The following is a 20,115-nucleotide window of genomic DNA, read 5'->3' as shown; positions in this document are numbered from 1 at the left end:
GGCCAGAAAGATAATTCAACAGATTAAGCACATACTTAGCATACATACACATTTGATCTCCTGAACCACCTAATAATACACAAACCCCAAAACCCCAAAATACAAAAAAAGGTAAAAAAGAAGCTCAACCTTCACTATTTTTGGTTCTATTTAATTAAGCAGATTTTTTATATACTACTTGCTTTTCCACTGACTTTTGTTGTTCTTTTTCCTGCCTTCTCTTATAGCATTGTTCTTTAAGCCCTTAAATTGATACTGATAATATTAAAAAATCTCATTATTCAGGTTAGTGAAGACTTTTGAATGTGATTATAGTAACAACCACTTTAGAAGTAAATTCTCAGCACTGGCATCTAGCATCATACAGACATAAAGATTTTACACTAGTAGTCCTTTCTCATCCCAAAGACTTACCTAAACATAATAATAACAACCTATGGGTGACAGTAATAAAAGCACGTCGGAAACGACACCAGAAAGACATCTGTGGTCTTGTGGATTGCAAAAATTGCACGTGAGTTATATTTGTCAGTTCTTCCTCAGGTCCATTACCAACACACCTATTTAAAAATAATTAAAGGAGAGCATTCAGAATTGAATTACCAATAAGACTTAGACTGAAAATAGGGGGAAATCAAATACTTTACCTTATCCCCACATCTTTTCCATTTTCCAAAATCCATTGCAATGAGGTGTTAAATATATCTTTATATTCAGGACCTAAATCCTAATAAAATATATAAAAAATAAATTCATATTCATTTATTTCTTTGTGAGCTGTTCTATAAAAAGCATACATTATATGACAAAGCATACATTATGACATATTAAATATAAGAAATAAAATTTATATGTAAAGCATTTTAAGCAGGGGTCTCAAACTCGCAGCGAGGGCCGCAAACAGCCCTCCGTACAACATTTTGTGGCCCTGCCCTAGAGGAATCTTTTTGTTTTGTTTTGTTTTGTTTTAGTTGTTTGGGTCACAACCCCCAATGTTCAAGGCTTACTACTGACTTTGTACTCAAGGATCACCCCGACTTTGCCTCCTGCGGCCCCCAGATAAATTGAGTTTGAGACCCCTGATTTTAAGTGTTGCTATTAAAAACATTTACATATTTGAAGTCATCCCCCCAAAATTTACATATCTGGAGATTCTTTTTGTTGATTCAATTATTTTATTTGGTGCCTCCCAAATAGTAATCATTGGGATCCTTGAAATAGTGTCTCAAGATACTCAGCCAAATAATTTAGATGAGATGGTTCACTGTGGGGACAAAATAGGAGGTCCTAAAGTTGGAATGGGAGTAGCTGTACAGCCTTTAGAGTTGTAAAGGAATGTGATGCTGGGAATGGGTATAGACTATTATGCTATCTCTTAAGCCTTACATTTATAGTTTGGTGTTTTTTTAAATGCATGATTGTGATAAAAGTGATTTCCCCTCTCTTTTCTTAATGGAATACTAGTTTAAGCTGAACAAATGACAAACTATTAGACTTCCTGCTTCATAACTATTTTTTCAAAATGTGTATGAGGACTGTAAAATTAAGAAAAACTGACTGTGCTACTGCCAATGATAAAACTCAAACTTTGAACCGAAAAGTAGAATATGTATCTGTAACTGTAAACTTGATAGTTCCGTCATATTCAAAAATGCTAATACTGTGACTTTTGGGTAACGCATGATAAAATACTTGGAAGATATATATATATATATATATATATATACACACACACACAAAAATGCACACACATATATATAACACACATATATATTAAGTCACTCTTCCATTTCTTCCTTCAAAGCCAATATTTTCTTTTTAGTTTTAGCCTGCTTGAACTATCAAGAGTGACAGGATGGTGTTGAAGTCTCCCATTATTATGATGTTGCTACTGATGTCTTTCTTCAAGTCTATTTAGCAGTTGTTTTAAGAATTTTGCTGGCTCCTCATCAGTGCATATATGTTTAGGAGTGTGATTTCTTATTGATGTACATGTCCCCCCAGCCAGCCCTTTTGTAATGAGTGCAAGGCAAGTGCCCTACTTGCTGTTCTCTCACAAGCCCTAATTCTAAATAAATATGGAGCCAAAGACTCCAACTAGCCAAAGCAATTCAGAGGGGTACTATGTTCCCCCATCAGTTATGCTACAAATGTAACAGCTTAAAACAGTAATTAGAAACAAAAACAGGTCAACGGAGTGTTCAGAAATAAACCCACATACATATATGAAATTCTAATCTGACAAATATAGTTACATTTATACAGTACCCTTTTCAACAAACAGTTCTAGGAAAACTGGAGAACTACCTACAAAAGAAATTGGAATGACACCTAGTCCAGCCTTTCTGGGACACAATATGGATATTATTCAAAAACTAGAAATTGAGTTCCCATATGATCCAGCTATACCACCCCTAGGGATATACCTTAGAAACACAATACCAAAATGCCGTCCTCACACCTATATTCATTGCAGAGCTATTTACAATAGCCAGACTCTGGAAATTATCCAGATGCCAGACAACAGATGAGTGGCTAAAGAAACTGTGGTATATATACACAATGGAATACTATGCAGCCATCAGGAGAGATGAATCATGAAATTTTCCTATACATTAATGGAAATGAAAACTATTATGCGAAGTATAAGTATATGCTGAAATAAGTCAGACACAGAATAGTCCCTTCTATGGGTTTTAAGGAAAATAAAAAGAGGGGCCGGAGTGGTGGCACAAGCGGTAAGGTGTCTGCCTTGACCAAGCCAGCCTAGGATGGGCTGCAATTCGATCCCCCGGCGTCCCATATGGTCCCCCAAGCCAGGAGCGATTTCTCAGCACATAACCAGGAGTAACCCCTGAGCGTCACCAGTATGGCCCAAAAACTAAAAAAAGAAAAAGACAGTATTGTAATAACACACAGAGACAAGGGTGATGAGGACAGGAGGACCAGTCCCAGGTAGGAAGCTTGCCACAAGAGCAGTGAGTGCAGTTAGAGAAAAGTCCATTATGAGAAAATAGTTGGAACTTATCATGCTGGACAGAACTAGGTGCTGAAGGGGGATAAAGTGACATACATGGTATCCTTTTATTAAGAATAATGCAAACCAAATCTATCAAAAGAGAAAGAGAGAGACAGGGGGAGCAAAATGCCTGGCCCAGAGACAGATGGGTGAGAGGAGGACGGGAGGGGAACCCAAGACTTTGGTGTTGGGAAAGGTACACTAGTGAAGGGTGATGTACATTCTGTGACTGAAACTCAAGTATGAACGATTTTGTAAGCATGGTGCTTAAATAATTTATTTGAAAAAATAAACAAAATTTACAGTATCTTTAAAAGATACTCACTATTCTCATAAAAAAAGCTAGATCGCTGTAACACTGTACTCAAAATGATTTAAAGTCTTGGACAGTAGATCTAAAATCACAGGAAGAAAGCATAAATATCTGACCTTAAAAATGCACCTGAAAACTCAACTCAGTTAACAAAGAAAACAGGAAAAACAGCTAAAAAGAATTGTATCAGCTTTTCCACAGAGTAAAACAAATTACCACTAACCTAAGCAGCAAGGCAGAAATTGGGATAAGACTTTTGTCCATCATACTTTCTCAAGAGGTTGATATCCAAAAAATACAAGAATAATCTACACAATTCAACAACATGGAGAAGTACTCAGAGAATGGGCCAAAGAGGGGTCAAAAGACAGTACAGGGTTAAGATGCTTGCTTAGCAAAAAATCTCTCCAGGTTTGATTCCCAGCACTTTAGATGGTTCCCTGAGCACCAGTAGGAATGAATCTTGAAGACACAGAGAAGAGCACTGACAGATGTTGCCTCGTTCTCCCCAAAACAGATGGAATTTTTGGAACAAATTTGGGGACAAATGGAAAGAATCTGATATAATTAAATAGATGAAACAAAAAAAAAAAGCAAAAGGTAATTACCATATGGTTTCATCATGTGTATAACTTAATAACTAAAGCAAAGAATGGCAAATAACAATCAAAATAACTCTTAAGACTTAGGAAAGAAAATTACAGTGGAACCTAGTGAAAGGGGAGAAAGGCAGAAATCGTAGGCTAGTGAGATGACACGAGACCTTACGGTAAGTCTTATACACATACAGAAAGGTAAAGAAGTTATAGCACTTAAGTTCTGTAGTATTATATAAATAAAAATATGTAAATTAGGGCCCGGAGAGATAGCACAGCGGCGTTTGCCTCGCAAGCAGCTGATCCAGGACCAAAGGTGGTTGGTTCAAATCCCGGTGTCCCATATGGTCCCCTGTGCCTGCCAGGAACTATTTCTGAGCAGACAGCCAGGAATAACTCCTGAGCACTGCCGGGTGTGCCCCCCCCAAAAAAATATATATGTAAATTAAAAATCATTACAACAATAGTGAATATGACTTAATGCATGATGATTTCGTAGGAACTTGATCTCTTGTCTTCAGAAATAATAAAAAGAACATATTCCTTGAATAAAGCAGGTCTGGAAACATATCATAGGCCCAATATTGACTAGCTATATATATAATTTTATTGAAAGAAAAATATGCTAACGCATATAGATACATCTACTTTAATAATTTTTCAGCTCCTGAACCTTACTCACAACAGCCCCTGGTCTAAGCAATACTTGGAGATAAGTGTTATGAATTCTGTCCTTTCAACTAAAACACAACAGTACGGGTAGTGTAGATAGTACTTTGATTCTATGCTCAGTACTAACTTATGATAGATCCCTATTAATATCTATATAGTTGACAGTCATTAAACCCCTCTGATCTTTAAGTACTTTAAAGTTGACATGGGGGCTGGAAAAGTGGCTCAAGTGGTAAAGCGTCTGCCTTGTTGGCACTACCTAGGATGAACCACAATTCGATCCCCAGTTGTCCCATACGGTCCCTCAAGCCAGGAGCGATTTCTGAGCACATAGCCAGAAGTAACCCCTGTGCATCACCGGGTGTGGCAAAAAAACACCACCACCACCAACAACAAAAGCTGATCTGATAACCACCTACTTTGCTAGGGCACTATGAAATTAATTATAGGTAACTTGCAGAAAGTACTAAATTGTAGTAGCTAAATATACTATTAAATTTCATCTACATTCCACTCCTAAGAATACTATTCTAAAAAGGACATAATTTCATTAATAGATTAATTAGGCCATAAAAGTCTGCCACATCCCATAATTTTACACATTTACAGCTATCTTCTCTACTATTATCATTAATGGCAGTAGTTTGCTTTTTAGGCACACTTATCTGTGCTCAAGTCTTACTTCTGGCTTAGAACCTAGGACTCGCATAGGTGGCACTCAGGAAACCACATTAGGTGCCAGAGATTAAACTCAGGTCAAGCATGTGCAAGAAAAATAAGTGCCTGTGCCAGTTAGTACTCACTCTGGCATAATCTATAATTTTCCTAGAAAACCTGAACAGAGGCAAGGGACATGGTTTAACTAGGAACCTACTTTGTACGTGTAAGGCTACAAGTCTGGCCTTTTGATTACAGCACAACTCCAATCCCCAGTAGATCACAACCAAGTATGAAATCACAACAAAAGGATGGCAAGAAAATGATCTTAAACATTTTCACTATATAAAAGGTTTAAAACATTTAGAAAGAAGCTTAGAAAAATATAGAGTGAACACTACACCATTCTATGAAAAAGTTATAATACACTAACATAAAAATATAATATACCACTTCACAAAAATTAAGCCTTCTCAAGAAAATGTTAGGCATTCCCTAAATGTTCCACTAGAGGGACCCCTAAACATTTCAAAAGCATTCAATCACAAAAATAGACACAAAGCTCAAGAATACATCCAGACATGTTAATGAGTGAGAGAAGTAGAATGCAAGGGGAGGGGGAAGAAGTAGATGGGGAGCATTGGTGGTGGGAATGTTGCACTGGTGAAGGGGGTGTTCTTTTTATGACTGAAACCCAACTACATACATGTCTGTAATCGTGGTGCTTAGATTTAAAAAAAAAAAAAAAAAAGGAAGAAGATATCGGGCAAATTAGAAAACTACTGAAATTAATTAATGTCTATTTAAATTTCCTTTGAAATTTAAAGTGTAAAATTCAAATGGAAGTGAAAAGTAAAGTGTAGGAAAAGAAACTTATAGACTTAATTTTAATTATTCATTTCTCTATATGAATCAATAACATGCTTAAAACTGTTAGAGAAAAAAATAGCTCATACCTATAGGAGTTCCACAAATTCTTTGTATCATGTAATAGTTTAAGTTCTAAGTGCATTCATTCTGAATGCAAAAGCCTAACTGTCTTGACAAATAAAAAACTAAAACTTGTTCCAAATTACAATTTGTCAACATAATAAAAACCATTAACAAAAATGCATGCTTTGTCAGTAATATATTCTCTAGGAGTCTTCCTTAAGAAAATATTAAAAAATCAAATACTATCTGCAAAGACCAAAGTGTTTTCATCAATAAAAACAAAGTAATATAAAGAAATAATTTCCAGCATTTTTCCTATTTTTTCAAACCTGTTCATTGATGGGAGATTAGTCATAATAAATTAAAAACAACATGGGGGGGCCACACACAGCTGTGCTCAGGGCTTACTATTGGAAGGCTCAGGGAACCAGGTGGTGTCTGGGATCAAACCTGGGTTGGTAGTATACAAGGCAATTCCATGACACTTTTTATTTTTGAGAAAAGCAAATATATTTACAAAAAGAAATTTGTAACATTTATAGTGATACATAGTCGTTTGAAGGGAAAGATTCAGAAAAACTGAATAAAATGGTAGTTATCCTTAGAAGTTAAATTTGGAATGCTTCCTTTTTTGTTTTCCACACGAATTAAGAACACAAGTTGCTGTCAAAGAGGGAGCAAAAGCATTATTAAAAGGAGCACTTCAAAGCTTTATTTGATCAAAAATTCCTGTTTCATGGTGGTTGTGTGTGTTTTTTTTTGTTTGTTTTTTTTTTGTTTTTGTTTTTGCCACAATGCTAACTGAATCTCTACTGGTCACATGTCATACCTGATTTCAATGCATATGAAATTCTGAGATGGGATTCTAAAATGAAAAGGTTGTCCAAACACACATATAGTTAAATGTATATATGCATTACCATTTCTACATAAAACAGCTTGACTTGAAATGTTGAGAAATAAAATGAAAATAATTCATAATCTTTTATAAAAAGCTTTTAGTAATTTCCTTGATGCATCTTTAGTAAAACTAATCATCATATCCCTACTGTTGCTGGCTCAGACTCCAAAAGAACTTCTGATTCTGTGTTATTTTCATCTATCTTATGATTCAGTTACAATCAAAGTAGGCTAAAAGAGGTAGAGAAAAAGTTAAGTCTTTCACTCTAACCCTAACCCTTCCTCAATTTCTTCCTATCCTGTCCCCCAAATCCCATCCTATCTACCCCAGTGCTTAAAATGCAGCATCCCCCAAATTGACTCTCTTAAATTCTTAAGAAATGTTCCAGAATTGATTAGCAAACACAAACCCTGATTGTTTTTTAGTTTTTGTTTTGGCGCCACATCTAGCTGGTGTCCAGGGGATACTCCTGGGGGTAGGTGTCACTCTAGGAAACCTTAAGTGCTTAGAGATCAAACATGGGTCTCCATGCTCTGCCCTTTGAGTGATTTCTTTAGCCTAAGACTCTAATTTCTTAAACTATCCCACAAAATTATTCACAATTTTGACATTAATGTTCCCATCTAGGTCAAAACTGAACATGAAGAGAAAGAACAAGTCAAGAGAGAAATCCTTTAACATGTTATTAGAAACAACTTCCAAAGTGATACTGAGTTAATTAGAAAACACAAGGGAAAAAGGGGATCGGGTGCTTCCTGAGATGCTACAATAACAATCAAGCAGTGACTTAACAACATCTACCAACAACTATGACAGGTATTAGTTAAGAGTCACACCTATATAATAAACAGAAACAAAAAAGTTCAGGAACTTTTACTGAGACACCCAAATGTATCACATGGCTTTTTATCTGAGTGCCGCCAGGTGTGATCCAAACACCCCCACCCAAAAAAAAAAAAAGAAGTAACAGGACTGAAATAATTTGTAGGAGAAATGAAAAATTCATGGGACTCACCAACAGAGTACATATACTCCTCACTTAACGACCTACCTTGTTTAGCGACTGCTCGCACTTATGAACATCTCTTCACCGTTATGTTATATTATTTTAAATATCCTTTTTCCATCTGGTACACTCTATAGTACAACACTGTGGTTTTTGGTGCTTTAATGTACCTACTCTACTAACTTTATGTTCTGTAATACATTGCAGTACTCTGTGTAAATTACACAACCTATGCAAATTAAAACAAGTGGAAGTTTTCAGTTTGATCTTTCTCATTATTTTACTTATTAGAATACTGTATTGTCAAGTACTATATATATACTGTATACAGTACATGTAGTTCCTCGCTTAATGACCAAGTCTTTGAAATGAAATTTGGTCGTTAAGCGAAGAGTGTCTGTAATAGCTATGTAAGACAGGTTTAGTGAGCTGGAGTGTGAGCTGCATAGCAACAACCATAAAACAAGAGGTTGGAAAAGAACTTTAAATAAACAGAAGATGGGAAAAATCTTCAAAATAAACAGACAGCAATTAAACTGTGATAAATTCAATAGAAATAACAAGAATTATTGGTGTCCCAAAAACCCAGAAAGAAAATCCCATCAAGAATCAACATTCAAGTACATTATTGGGTAAAGTTTCCAGAACTGATGAATGCATACATCCACATCCTGGACACCCAAGAGTACCAACTAAAAGAGAGCCAAATAAAAGCATCCCAGACATATCCTAAACAAAATGATGAAGACTACAGGTAGAAACAGATTAAAGGCAGCAAGATTAAAAAGGGAAATTATATACAAAGAAGAATGCTTAAGAATTACAGCAGATTTATTATAAGCAATCTTCCATGCTCAAAAGGCGTGGGATATTGTGACAAAACTCAATACCTTGCCAACAAAACTTCACCCCGGCAGACTATCATTCAGGTTTGAAGGAAGGATACAGAGCTTCACAGAAAAACAACAGCTCACAAACTTTACAGTCTCAAAACCAATCTTAAAAATATTGAAGGGTCTAGTCTACTTTAAAGCAAGACAGACTGAACTCCTACAAAGAGATGATAGAAAATCCCTTGAAAATAATCTATCTCAATGTCAATGGACTAAATGCACCAATTAAGAGACACAGAGAGGCAAAACGAATCTGAAAATTGAATCCAACATTTTGCTGCCTGCAAGAAACATACCTGAATAGTCAATGCAAATACAGAGACAAAGGTTGGAGGACAATTCTTCAAGCAAATAACTCATTAAAAAAGATCGGGATTGCTATACTAATATGAACAACAGACTTCAGGCTAGGTTATAAGAAACAGAGAGGGACATTATATGATAATCAAGGGACATGCACACATTCCTAAACATATATGCACCCCATGAGGGGCCAGCAAAATACTTAAAACAACAGCTAATAGACTTGAAGACGTCACTAGTAACACATAGCATGGATGTAGGGCGTTTGCCTTAATGCAGAAGGATATGACTGGAATCCGGGCATCCCATAATGGCAGGCTCCCAAGCCTGCCAGGAGCGATCCCTGAGTACTGCTGGGTGTGACCCAAAAACAAACAAACAAACAAACAAACAAAATGAAACTTCAACACAGTCCTTCACCTCTTGACAGATCAACCAGGCTAAAACTAAAAATGATATAACTAAAAAGGTTTTGAAGGAAGAAATGGAAGAGTGTCTCAGTAGATATAATATGTATTATATGAATATAATATATAGGACTTTTCATCCCTCAAAGGCTGGGCACATTCTTCTCCAATGCACATGGGACATGCTCCAAAATAGACCACATCCTGGGCATAAGATATATCCCCATAAAATCAAGGATAGAAATTGTATCAACTATCTTCACCAACCACAATGCACTCCAAAAAAAAAAGTGAATTACAGACAGACACAGGGAAATAAACTTAACATCTGGTAAATTAAAACCACTCACTTCTGAACAACCAACCAGTGAGTCAAAGATGAAATCAAAAGATTGCTGGAAACAAATGAGAATTAAGACATGAAATTAGTGAGACAAAGCAAAAGCCATATTACGAGGATAATTTATAGTTTTGCAAGCATTTATCAAGAAGAAAGAAAAGGCCTACATAAATAACTTAATGGCACAGCTTAAGAAATTAGAAACAGATTAGCAAAATCAGTCAAAAGAAGGCAGGCAGTAGGAAATAAAACTTAAGTAGGAAATAAAACTTAAAGAGAAATTAATGAATTAAAAACCAAAAATATAATCCAAAATATCAGTGAAATCAAAGTTAATTCTTTGAAAAAAATAAGACTGATAAACCACTAGCAAGAATCACAAAAGAGGAGAAACGTAAACTTAATAAACTGAATTAGAAATGAAAAGGAGGATGTCATTACAGATAACAAAAAAATTAAAAAGGTAATCAGAGATTTCTTTGAGAATCTTTATGCCACAAAACAAAAAGAAATGGATAGAATTTTGAATTCCTATAGCCTTTCAAGATTACTGGATAACTAAGATAATCTGGAACAAAATAATCTGAACAAATCTATCACTATTTAGGAAATGAAATGGTAATCAAAAGCCCCCCCCCCCCAAAAAAAAACCCACCAGTTCCAGATGTATTTACTAGTGAATTCTTTTAAACCTTTGAAGAGGACCTACTGCCAATCCTTTGCAGGCTCTTCCAGTAAACTGAAAAACTAAAAACACTATCAAATAGTTTCTATGAAGCTAACAACACCCTAATACCAAAAGTAGACAGACACACCACCAAGAAAGAACTACAGGCCAATATACCTGATGAACACAGATGCAAAACTCCTCAACATAATACTAGTAAATAGAATCCAAAAGCTCATCAAGAAGGCTATAATACATGATAACCAAATAAGATTCATTCCAGAATGCAAGGATGGTTTAACACATGCAAGTCATCATTATAATATACTGTATCAATAAAAGGAAAAGGAAGTCATATGATCATATCAATAATGCAGAAAAGCATTTGATAAGGTCCAGTACCCATTAATGATAAAAACTCTGAATTCCTATGTTCATTACAGCACTATTTAATTAGCCAAAAACTTGTAACAACCCAGGCGTCCAACAACAGATGAGTGGCTATAGAAATTGTAGTACATCTACACAATGGAATACTACACAGCTATTAGGAAAAATGAAGTCATGAAATTTACACTTGGATGGATATGGAGAGTATTATGCTGTGTGAAATGAGTCAGAAACAAAGAGACAGACAGAATAATCATACTTATTTGTGGGATATAAGAAAAAGAAAGATAGTATGGTAGTAATGTCCAAAGAAAAAACAGATGAGGACCAGGAGGACCAGACCATAGTAGAAAGTTTGCCACAAAGAATGGTGAATGCAGCTAGGGTAGAGAAGGGTTCATTATGTCAACAACATATTATATAGTTGGAATTGATCACTCTGCACAAAAACTGGGTGCTGAAAGGGGATGCAGTGATATACATAGTACCCTTTCATTAACATAGTGCCAAACATAGTGTCAAAAAGGGTGAGCAAGAGGGAAGGAGAGAGAGAAAAACAGAAAGAAGATGGGGAGAGACAAAGAGAAAAAGAAATGAACAGAGAGAAGTAACATGTCTGCAGCAGAGGCAGGCAGGGGGTACATCAGAGGAAACTTGGGGACACTGGTGGCAGGGAAACATGCACTGGTGAAGGTTGGTATACACTGTATGACTGAAACAATCATGAACAAATATGTATCCATGGTGCTTAAATAAATTATAAAAGAAAAAACATAAAAATTCTATAGCTAATAAGATACTCAACAGAAAACTGTTTTTTTCTAAAAATATAGAAATGTTCACTGATGTAATTTCATATAACAAATATGTAAACAAAAAGGGAAATCTTCTGCAGTGTTGGTAGAAATGAAAAATGGTACACTTGCTATGAAAACCAATACAAATGATCCTCAAAAATCTTAAAAATAACAAGACAATTTTGCAATCCCATTTCTAAGGAATTTTCTGCTGAAAACACTTTAAAAAATACTACTGGAGGTGCAGGAGCGATAGCACAGCAGTAGTCATTTGCCTTGCATGGGTTCAATCCCGGACTGACCCCGGTTTGATTCCCAGCATCTCATATGGTCCCCCCATGCCTACCAGGAGTGATTTCTGAGGACGGAGCCAGGAGTAACCCGAGAGCCACCAGGTGTGCAAACCCCACCCCCCACTTCAAAATAAAAGGGGGGAGGGAAATACTGCTGAGTGTGGCCCAAAACCCAAAAAGGAAAGAAATGCTGTGTTATACTATGGTTGAGGCTTGAGGACATTATGCTAAATAAAACTCATTTAAAGAAAGAAGAAAACTGGAGGTTGGAATAATAGTACAGTGGGTAGAGTGCCTGGCTTGCACACTGCCAATTCAGTTTTGATCCCCAGCATCCCATATGGTCCTCCTGAGCACTACCAGGTGTAATTCCTCAATGCAGAACCAGGATTATCTCCTGAGTTTTTCCAGGTGACCGCTTCCCCCCCCCCAAAAAAAAAGAAGATAAAACAGAAAGATAAATACTGCACAATTAAATTTATATAAGGAATTACTGTAGCCAAACTCATAGAAGCAGTTACTATGCAATAGGTATAGAGATACAGACATGAGTTATTATGCAGTAAGTACAAGGATATAGTCAGGGAAGATGAAAGGGTTCTAGAGACCTGTTATACAAAACATAACGACAAATACTGTATTACAAAAAAGTTGTTAGTAAGGCAAATCTCAGGTCATGTTTGTTTTTTTTACCAAAAAGGAGGAAGAGGTCATACAGGGAACTTAAAGAGTGTGAACACAAACCTTGCATGCCTGAGGCTCCAAGTTCAACCCCTAGAACCATATAGCCCCATGAGAACCACTGGGTGTAATTACATCTGGTGGCCCTCAAAGCAGCACTGAGCCTGAGAAACTCCATATCCCTAAACCCTAACACTAAACCAACCAATACTACAATACCACCAATTTTAGTGATATCGCCAGGCCAAATATCACTAGTAGAGACACCTGGTCCCCAAGTACACTTGGAAGTGCCTCAGAAACTCCCCAAAAGGGAAGATGAGGTCTGGAGAGACAGGGCTGAGCACAACCAAGAGTGACCCTAATAATCCCTGAGTGCAGAGCCAGGAGTACGTTTTAAGTACCATCAAATATGGCCCCAAATAAAAAAATTTTTAAAGCAGGGGACGTAGAGGATGTGGAAGAAATTCTATTGACATGATGTTCATAATAAATCATGCCATCCACCAGAGATAGATATTTCTAAGTATAAGTGAAACTAATATAAACAGCACAAGAGTTTAAAGCAGCAGTTTACTATACACAGAATTATTTTGTAAGCACATATAAATTTATGGTACTCGTTACACAATACAAATCCATAAATGTATTTTCTCTAGTTTCTCTTCCTTTTAGTAGTCTCAGCACTTCTTTTCTCTAGTTTACTTTATTGTGAAAATATAATATAAAATACAGATTAAAACGTTAATAGCAGATTTTAAGTTTTGGGGGAGTCAAATGTTACATGAATATTTTCATTATGTAGGGGGGGGGGCTGAGAGAGGGAGGCTAATGTCTTTTATCAGCCATAGTTTAAAAGTCAACCAAAAGCACATCTTTCAAATTTTTCTTTATGGAACTGAATGAACATCAAGTTCCCTAGTATGATTTTCAAAACCTGCTTTAGTCTTCTTTAAAATCAAAACACACATAACTACCTTATCCTTCCAACTTATCTCTCCTTTCACTTAAGGCTTCCTAACTTACAGTGCCTTAGAAAGTTCACCTGATAATTTAGTGGCCTGAGATAAAATTAATTTGGGAAGAAGGTATGAAAGTAAAGACTAAAGTATGCTGCCAATTTTCTTGTTAGTTACCACAACTTCTCTCCAACCTATATTGTTTGTATCCTTCCAAATCAAGGTTTGTTCTCTCATATAAAACATTCTAAAACATGGTTGTTTTAGATATTCTAACTATTCTTAAAAACTGGCTCTTTACCATCACCAGTCCACAACTAGAGCTGGATAAAAGGTGTAAAAATATTGAAAAAATTATCATTCTAAAACGAAAATTGCTGGCAATTCTTTCTATTTGATCACTTAAACCCAGCAGCATGTCCAAGCTTTTAACGATGTGAGTGATGAGTTACATAAACTTTAAAGCTATTAATATTCTAATTTCAAGCCTTACTTTTAAATATGCAGCTGCTTCCTGGACAGAAAGGGTTCTCTGACTAGAACTTCCACATTCATGATCTCCTGTAAAGATTAGCATAGAAATTAATTTTAAATAAATGTGAATCAAAAAAAAATGACCATACAATGTTAAAAAGTACACAATTATATGTATATATGACCATATATAACTAATAAAGATAATAAATACTTTTATGTTTTCTAGAAAAAATTCTAGTAGTATGATCTTTATATATGCCAACATTTCAATGCATTTAGTCTGAATAAGGACCATCATAGGAAATACCTTCTATTTCTAAATAAACTGCTAGCCAGGATAGAAACCATGTCATACTTTTATTTATCCATTCATTCTGACACAGAAAAGGCCCTCCACAGACCTGTGCCAACTTTATTTCTAGTGCTAATTACTCAAGGTTTCAAATGAATTTAAATTTACTATTTTTTTAAGACATACATTTTTGAAGTATAACTATCTTTAGTAAGAGGCAGTCATGGCTTAAAACTGTCACACAGATCAACAGGGAAATAGAAGCTTCTAGCTAGGATCTGATTTCTACAAAGGGATTCTATTACATATATAATTAGAAACTACAGAGCCCGGAGAGATAGCACAGCGGCGTTTGCCTTGCAAGCAGCCAATCCAGGACCAAAGGTGGTTGGTTCGAATCCCGGTATCCCATATGGTCCCCCATGCCTGCCAGGAGCTATTTCTGAGCAGACAGCCATAACCCCTGAGCACTGCCGGGTGTGGCCCAAAAACCAAAAACCAAAAAAAAAAAAAAAAAAGAAAAAGAAACTACAGTTTCCTTTTCTTGTAATCATATATAAGAGAATCCAAAGTGTTTTCTATCAAATACCTTCCAAGTGAACTTCACTTACAAAATTGTCCTGTTTTAGGGATTGGAAAAATAGCAAAGTGGGTACAGTGCTTGCCTTACACACAACCAGCTCAGATTCAATCCCTGACTATCAACAAGAAGTAGGCTATGAACATAGAGCCAGAAATAAGCCCTATTATTACCCCAAAAGAAAAAAGAAAAAAAAATTTAACATGATTATGTTAATAGCTGCTGTAATTACTTAACAAAAGTTATTATTTTTGTCCTAACAGCCATATTTTAATGGTTGTAAAAGGGTAATAAATATTATTTCACTCAGCATAATAGATTCCGTGTACATCCATGTATAGGAAAATTTCATGACTTCATCTCTCCTGACAGCTGCATAATATTCCATTGTGTATATGTACCACAGTTTCTTTAGCCATTCGTCTGTTGAAGGGCATCTTGGTTGTTTCCAGAGTCTTGCTATGGTAAATAGTGCTGCAATGAATATAGGTGTAAGGAAGGGGTTTTTGTATTGTATTTTTGTGTTCCTAGGGTATATTCCTAGGAGTAGTATAGCTGAATCGTATGGGAGCTCGATTTCCAGTTTTTGGAGGAATCTCCATATCGCTTTCCATAAAGGTTGAACTAGACGGCATTCCCACCAGCAGTGGATAAGAGTTCCTTTCTCTCCACATCCCCGCCAACACTGTTTATTCTCATTCTTTGTGATGTGTGCCATTCTCTGGGGTGTGAGGTGGTATCTCATCGTTGTTTTGATTTGCATCTCCCTGATGATTAGTGATGTGGAACATTTTTTCATGTGTCTTTTGGCCATGTGTATTTCTTCTTTGTCAAAGTGTCTGTTCATTTCTTCTCCCCATTTTTTGATGGGGTTAGATGTTTTTTTCTTGTAAAGTTCTGTCAGTGCCTTGTATATTTTGGAGATTAGCCCCTTATCTGATGGGTATTGGGTGAAATGCAGAATGGTCTCACTCATCTATGGGTTTTAAGAAAATTGAAAGACACCCTTGTAATAATAATTTTCAGACACAAAAGAGAAAAGAGCTGGAAGTTCCAGCTCACCTCAGGAAGCTCACCACAAAGAGTGATGAGTTTAGTTAGGGAAATAACTACATTTTGAACTGTCCTAATAATGAGAATGTATGAGGAAAATGGAGAGCCTGTCTAGAGTACAGGCGGGGGTCGGGTGGGGCGAAGGGAGACTTGGGACATTGGTGATGGGAATGTTGCACTGGTGATGGGTGGTGTTCTTGACATGACTGAAACCCAAACACAATCATGTATGTAATTAAGGTGTTTAAATAAATTTAAAAAAAATACATAACAATTAACATTTAAATACTTGATATTTCATTTTAAAGAAAAAAAAAGAAATACTGATTAAATTGGGTTTTAAAGCTTTATAATCTATCCTCAGAGATTCAGATTCTCTGCAGATTCAGATTTTATTCTATTCTACAGCAGACACTGCAAACTAAAATCTGTACAATAAACTTGGCTTACTACTGATTTTTATAAATGAGGTTTTATTGAAATTCAGCCCTACTCATTCATTTATATGTGAATTTAAAGTAGCTTTTCATGCTATAACTGCAAAACTGAGTAGCTGTGACAGTCTAGCCCATAAAGCCTAAAACATTTACTACCTAGTTTCTTCACAAAAAAAGTTTGCCAAGTCCTGCTCTACATCATTAAAAGCATCAGCTAATGCTGACCTAGCACACTTCACAAAACAATGCTATATAGACAGCTGCATAAGCATGTGATAGCAATATTAAAAATTCCTAGCTAGTATAAACTTACCTATTTCTGGGACTACAGCAAATGTCAGCTATGAATATGATAAACTGTAAGTCACTAAAAAAGCTTTTAATAAATACTGAGAATTATGAGCCTCAAATCTGAGTTAAGGACCCAAAGTGAGGGGGAAAAAACTCACTAAGATTTGTAATACAATAGGCAACCATTAAATACAAAATGTCCTCATTCAAACAGAGAAGTTCTACATTTACTTACAAAGTATCTCAAAAAGGATTTATCACATAGAAAAAATCCCTATAAGATTATAATTTTATTCTAAAATAAAAACAATTTAAAGGACAAGCGGTTACAATAGCCTATAGATACTACTTCATAAGTTTATCTAAATCTTTCTTATTTTACACTATGCTGATACTCAATACTCTCAGAAACTATGAGCAGAATATAAATTTAATTAATATAGCCAAAAATCATAAATCTTTATTTTATTCAAGGAAATGACATCAATACAACCACCAAAATAAAATCTATTCTTTTATCTTTTTTTTGTTTTTGTTTTTGGGTCACACCCGGCAGCCCTCAGGGGTTACTCTTGTCTCAATGCTCAGAAATCACTCCTGGCAGGCTCGGGACCATATGGGATGCTGGGATTCGAACCACCTTCCTTCTTCAAGCAAGGCAAATGCCCTACCTCCATGCTATCTCTCCAGACCCTGTCCTTTTTATCTTAATCTAAAATTAAAAGAATTACACAATTTGATCAGTACTATTAATACAAGAGAAAATCTATTGCATATATTAATATATAAATGCATATATTTCATTTAATCATATGGCAAGTAGGTAAAAAGTTTTAATTAAATATGAAACTATACCCAATATCATACAGGTAACAAAAATTTCTAAAGAAAAAATATTCCAAAAATGTAAAAATATAGTTCTCTACTGATGAAATATGCTATATGTGTAAATTAATTTTTCAAAGGTAGTTTAGAAACTATGAATATTAAAACAAATACCTGCAAGCTGTGCCAATCGATCATGAAGCTTGTATAATGTGTTCATCATTAGATTTTTTTCATTTTCCTAAAATTGTAAGAAAGTATTAGAAAACAATTCCAAGAAAAATTTTTTATCAAATATAACCAAAATATTTATCAAATAATCTTATTCAAAAAGAAAAACAATAAATGAATTAAAAATCATAGAAGCTACAAACATGTTAAGGGATTTTATATTCAAATAATGATCACCATAGTTCAAAGAAACTAAAAACCTAAATCATTAGATCAAAGTATTTTACTTAAGATAATCAAGAAACTGGCACTGTATTTATTGCTATAAAAGGTGTTAAATGAAATAAATTTCCCCAACCAACAAAGTAATACTTAGAGTCCCTTTCTATAAATACATCCTATGCACACTGATTGCTTTTACTAGTGTTTTCTTCAAGGCTGTCCTCAAGTTTTGTATTCATTGATTCAACTATATATTGATATTTTGATCCTAGGTTTCCAAAGCAGTCCTCCATAAATTTAATAAATATTAAGGTTAAATAAAGAATTTAATAAAGACCTATTAGAAATTAAGAATTTCTAGAGTGGGGCAGGAGCAATAGCACAGCTGTAGGGTGTTTGCCTTACATGTGGCCAACCTGAATCTGTTCAATCTCTGGCATCCCATATGGTCCTCCGGAGCCTGCCAAGAGCAATTTCTGAGCAATATCCCTTAACAGCGTTGGGTATTCCCCTCAACAACAACAACAACAAAATTTCCAGAGGGACAAAAAGAATAACAACACTCATCTGTGGGATATAAGGAAAATAATATCTACCCAGATGATATCGGTGATATCCAGAGACAACAGAGATGAGGATTAGGAGGACCAGTCATTGGTAGGAAGCTTGCCACACAAAGCAGAGAGTGTAAAGAAGGGTCTATTATCAAAGTGACAATCGGAACTACTTACTCTGGACAAAAATTGGGCACTAAAAGTGGATAAAGTCACATAAATGACACCCTTCATTAACAGTAGTGCAAACCAGTGTCATAAAGGAAAAAAAAAAAGGGAGAGCAAGAGGGAGAGTGACGTGTGTATGTGTGTGTGTGAGAGAGAGAGAGAGACAGAGAGACAGAGAAAGGGGGAGGAGAGATAGAGAAGTAAAATGCCTCTGTGTGTGTGTGTGTGTGTGTGTGTGTGTGTGAGAGAGAGAGAGAGAGAGAGAGAGAGAGAGAGAGAGAGAGACAGAGACAGAGAGAGACAGAGACAGAGAGAGACAGAGAGAGAAAGAGAGGGGGGAGGGAAGAGAGATAGAGAAGTAAAATGCCTGTTCCAGAGGGAGGGTTGGGTGGGAGGAAGAGGGCATCAGAGAGGTTGAGAAGGAAACTGGGGACACTGGTGGCATGAAATGTGCACTGGTGAAGGTTGTTGTACATTGTATGACTGTAGCAATCATAAAAAAATGTATTATAAACAACCTTGTAACCATGGTTTTAAATTTAAAAAAATTTTTAAAAAGATTTTCTGCAAAACAAAGGACATAATGGATAAGATGCCAATTGTTCTTTGCACAAAAATACCGTCATATTACAATTTCAAGGTATACAGAAGAAAATGATTTATGTAAAATATCTGTGCTGAGCTTCATAAGAAAAACACTACTGCAAGAGTTCCTAGCAGTAAGAACAGCATTAACAAAACTACGAAGGTATGTTAAGCATGGATTTTATTTCCAACATATCCAGTGACCTACTTTGAAACAGTAGACTATTAGAAACCTAGTTCGAAATTTAGTGTATTTATACACCAAGACAAAGAATTTGACTTCATTCTAAAATTTAGAGAAATAAAGAGACTCACTAATTTTCTACATAGATTAGAATAAAGGATTATTGTAATGGTATATAGTCTGAGCACCCTGCCAAAGTCTATAACAGTGGCCCTCAAACTACAGCCTGTGGGCCACATATTGTATTTGTTCCTGTTTTGTTTCTTCACTTCAAAATATATATATGCAGTGTGCATAGAAATTTGTTCATAGTTTTTGTTTTTACTATAGTTCAGCCCTCCAAAGGTCTGAGGGACAGTGAACTGGGCCCTGTTTAAAAAGTTTGAGGATCACTGGTCTAAAACAATGAAACAACCAACTGAAGAACAATCATAATTAAAATAAACCAA

The 20,115-nt window shown here is 35.5% G+C and overlaps 1 protein-coding gene across 1 annotated transcript in view; it reads right to left on the bottom strand.

Moving 5' to 3' along the window:
• The window catches only part of LEMD3 (LEM domain containing 3), a 69,212-nt gene that overhangs the window by 11,975 nt on the left and 37,122 nt on the right, over window positions 1-20,115 (bottom strand). The window contains exons 4-7 of the mRNA XM_049783019.1: window positions 17,957-18,023; window positions 14,321-14,388; window positions 648-727; window positions 415-560 (exon numbers count right to left, since the gene is read on the bottom strand). Of these exons, the coding sequence (XP_049638976.1) occupies window positions 415-560; window positions 648-727; window positions 14,321-14,388; window positions 17,957-18,023 (361 nt within the window). The remainder of the gene's footprint in view (window positions 1-414; window positions 561-647; window positions 728-14,320; window positions 14,389-17,956; window positions 18,024-20,115) is intronic.

Source organism: Suncus etruscus, chromosome 11 (genome assembly GCF_024139225.1).
Source record: "Suncus etruscus isolate mSunEtr1 chromosome 11, mSunEtr1.pri.cur, whole genome shotgun sequence".
NCBI lineage: Eukaryota > Metazoa > Chordata > Mammalia > Eulipotyphla > Soricidae > Suncus > Suncus etruscus.
The sequence above is the reverse complement of the archived record's forward strand: the minus strand, read 5'-3'. Positions and strand labels throughout refer to the sequence as shown.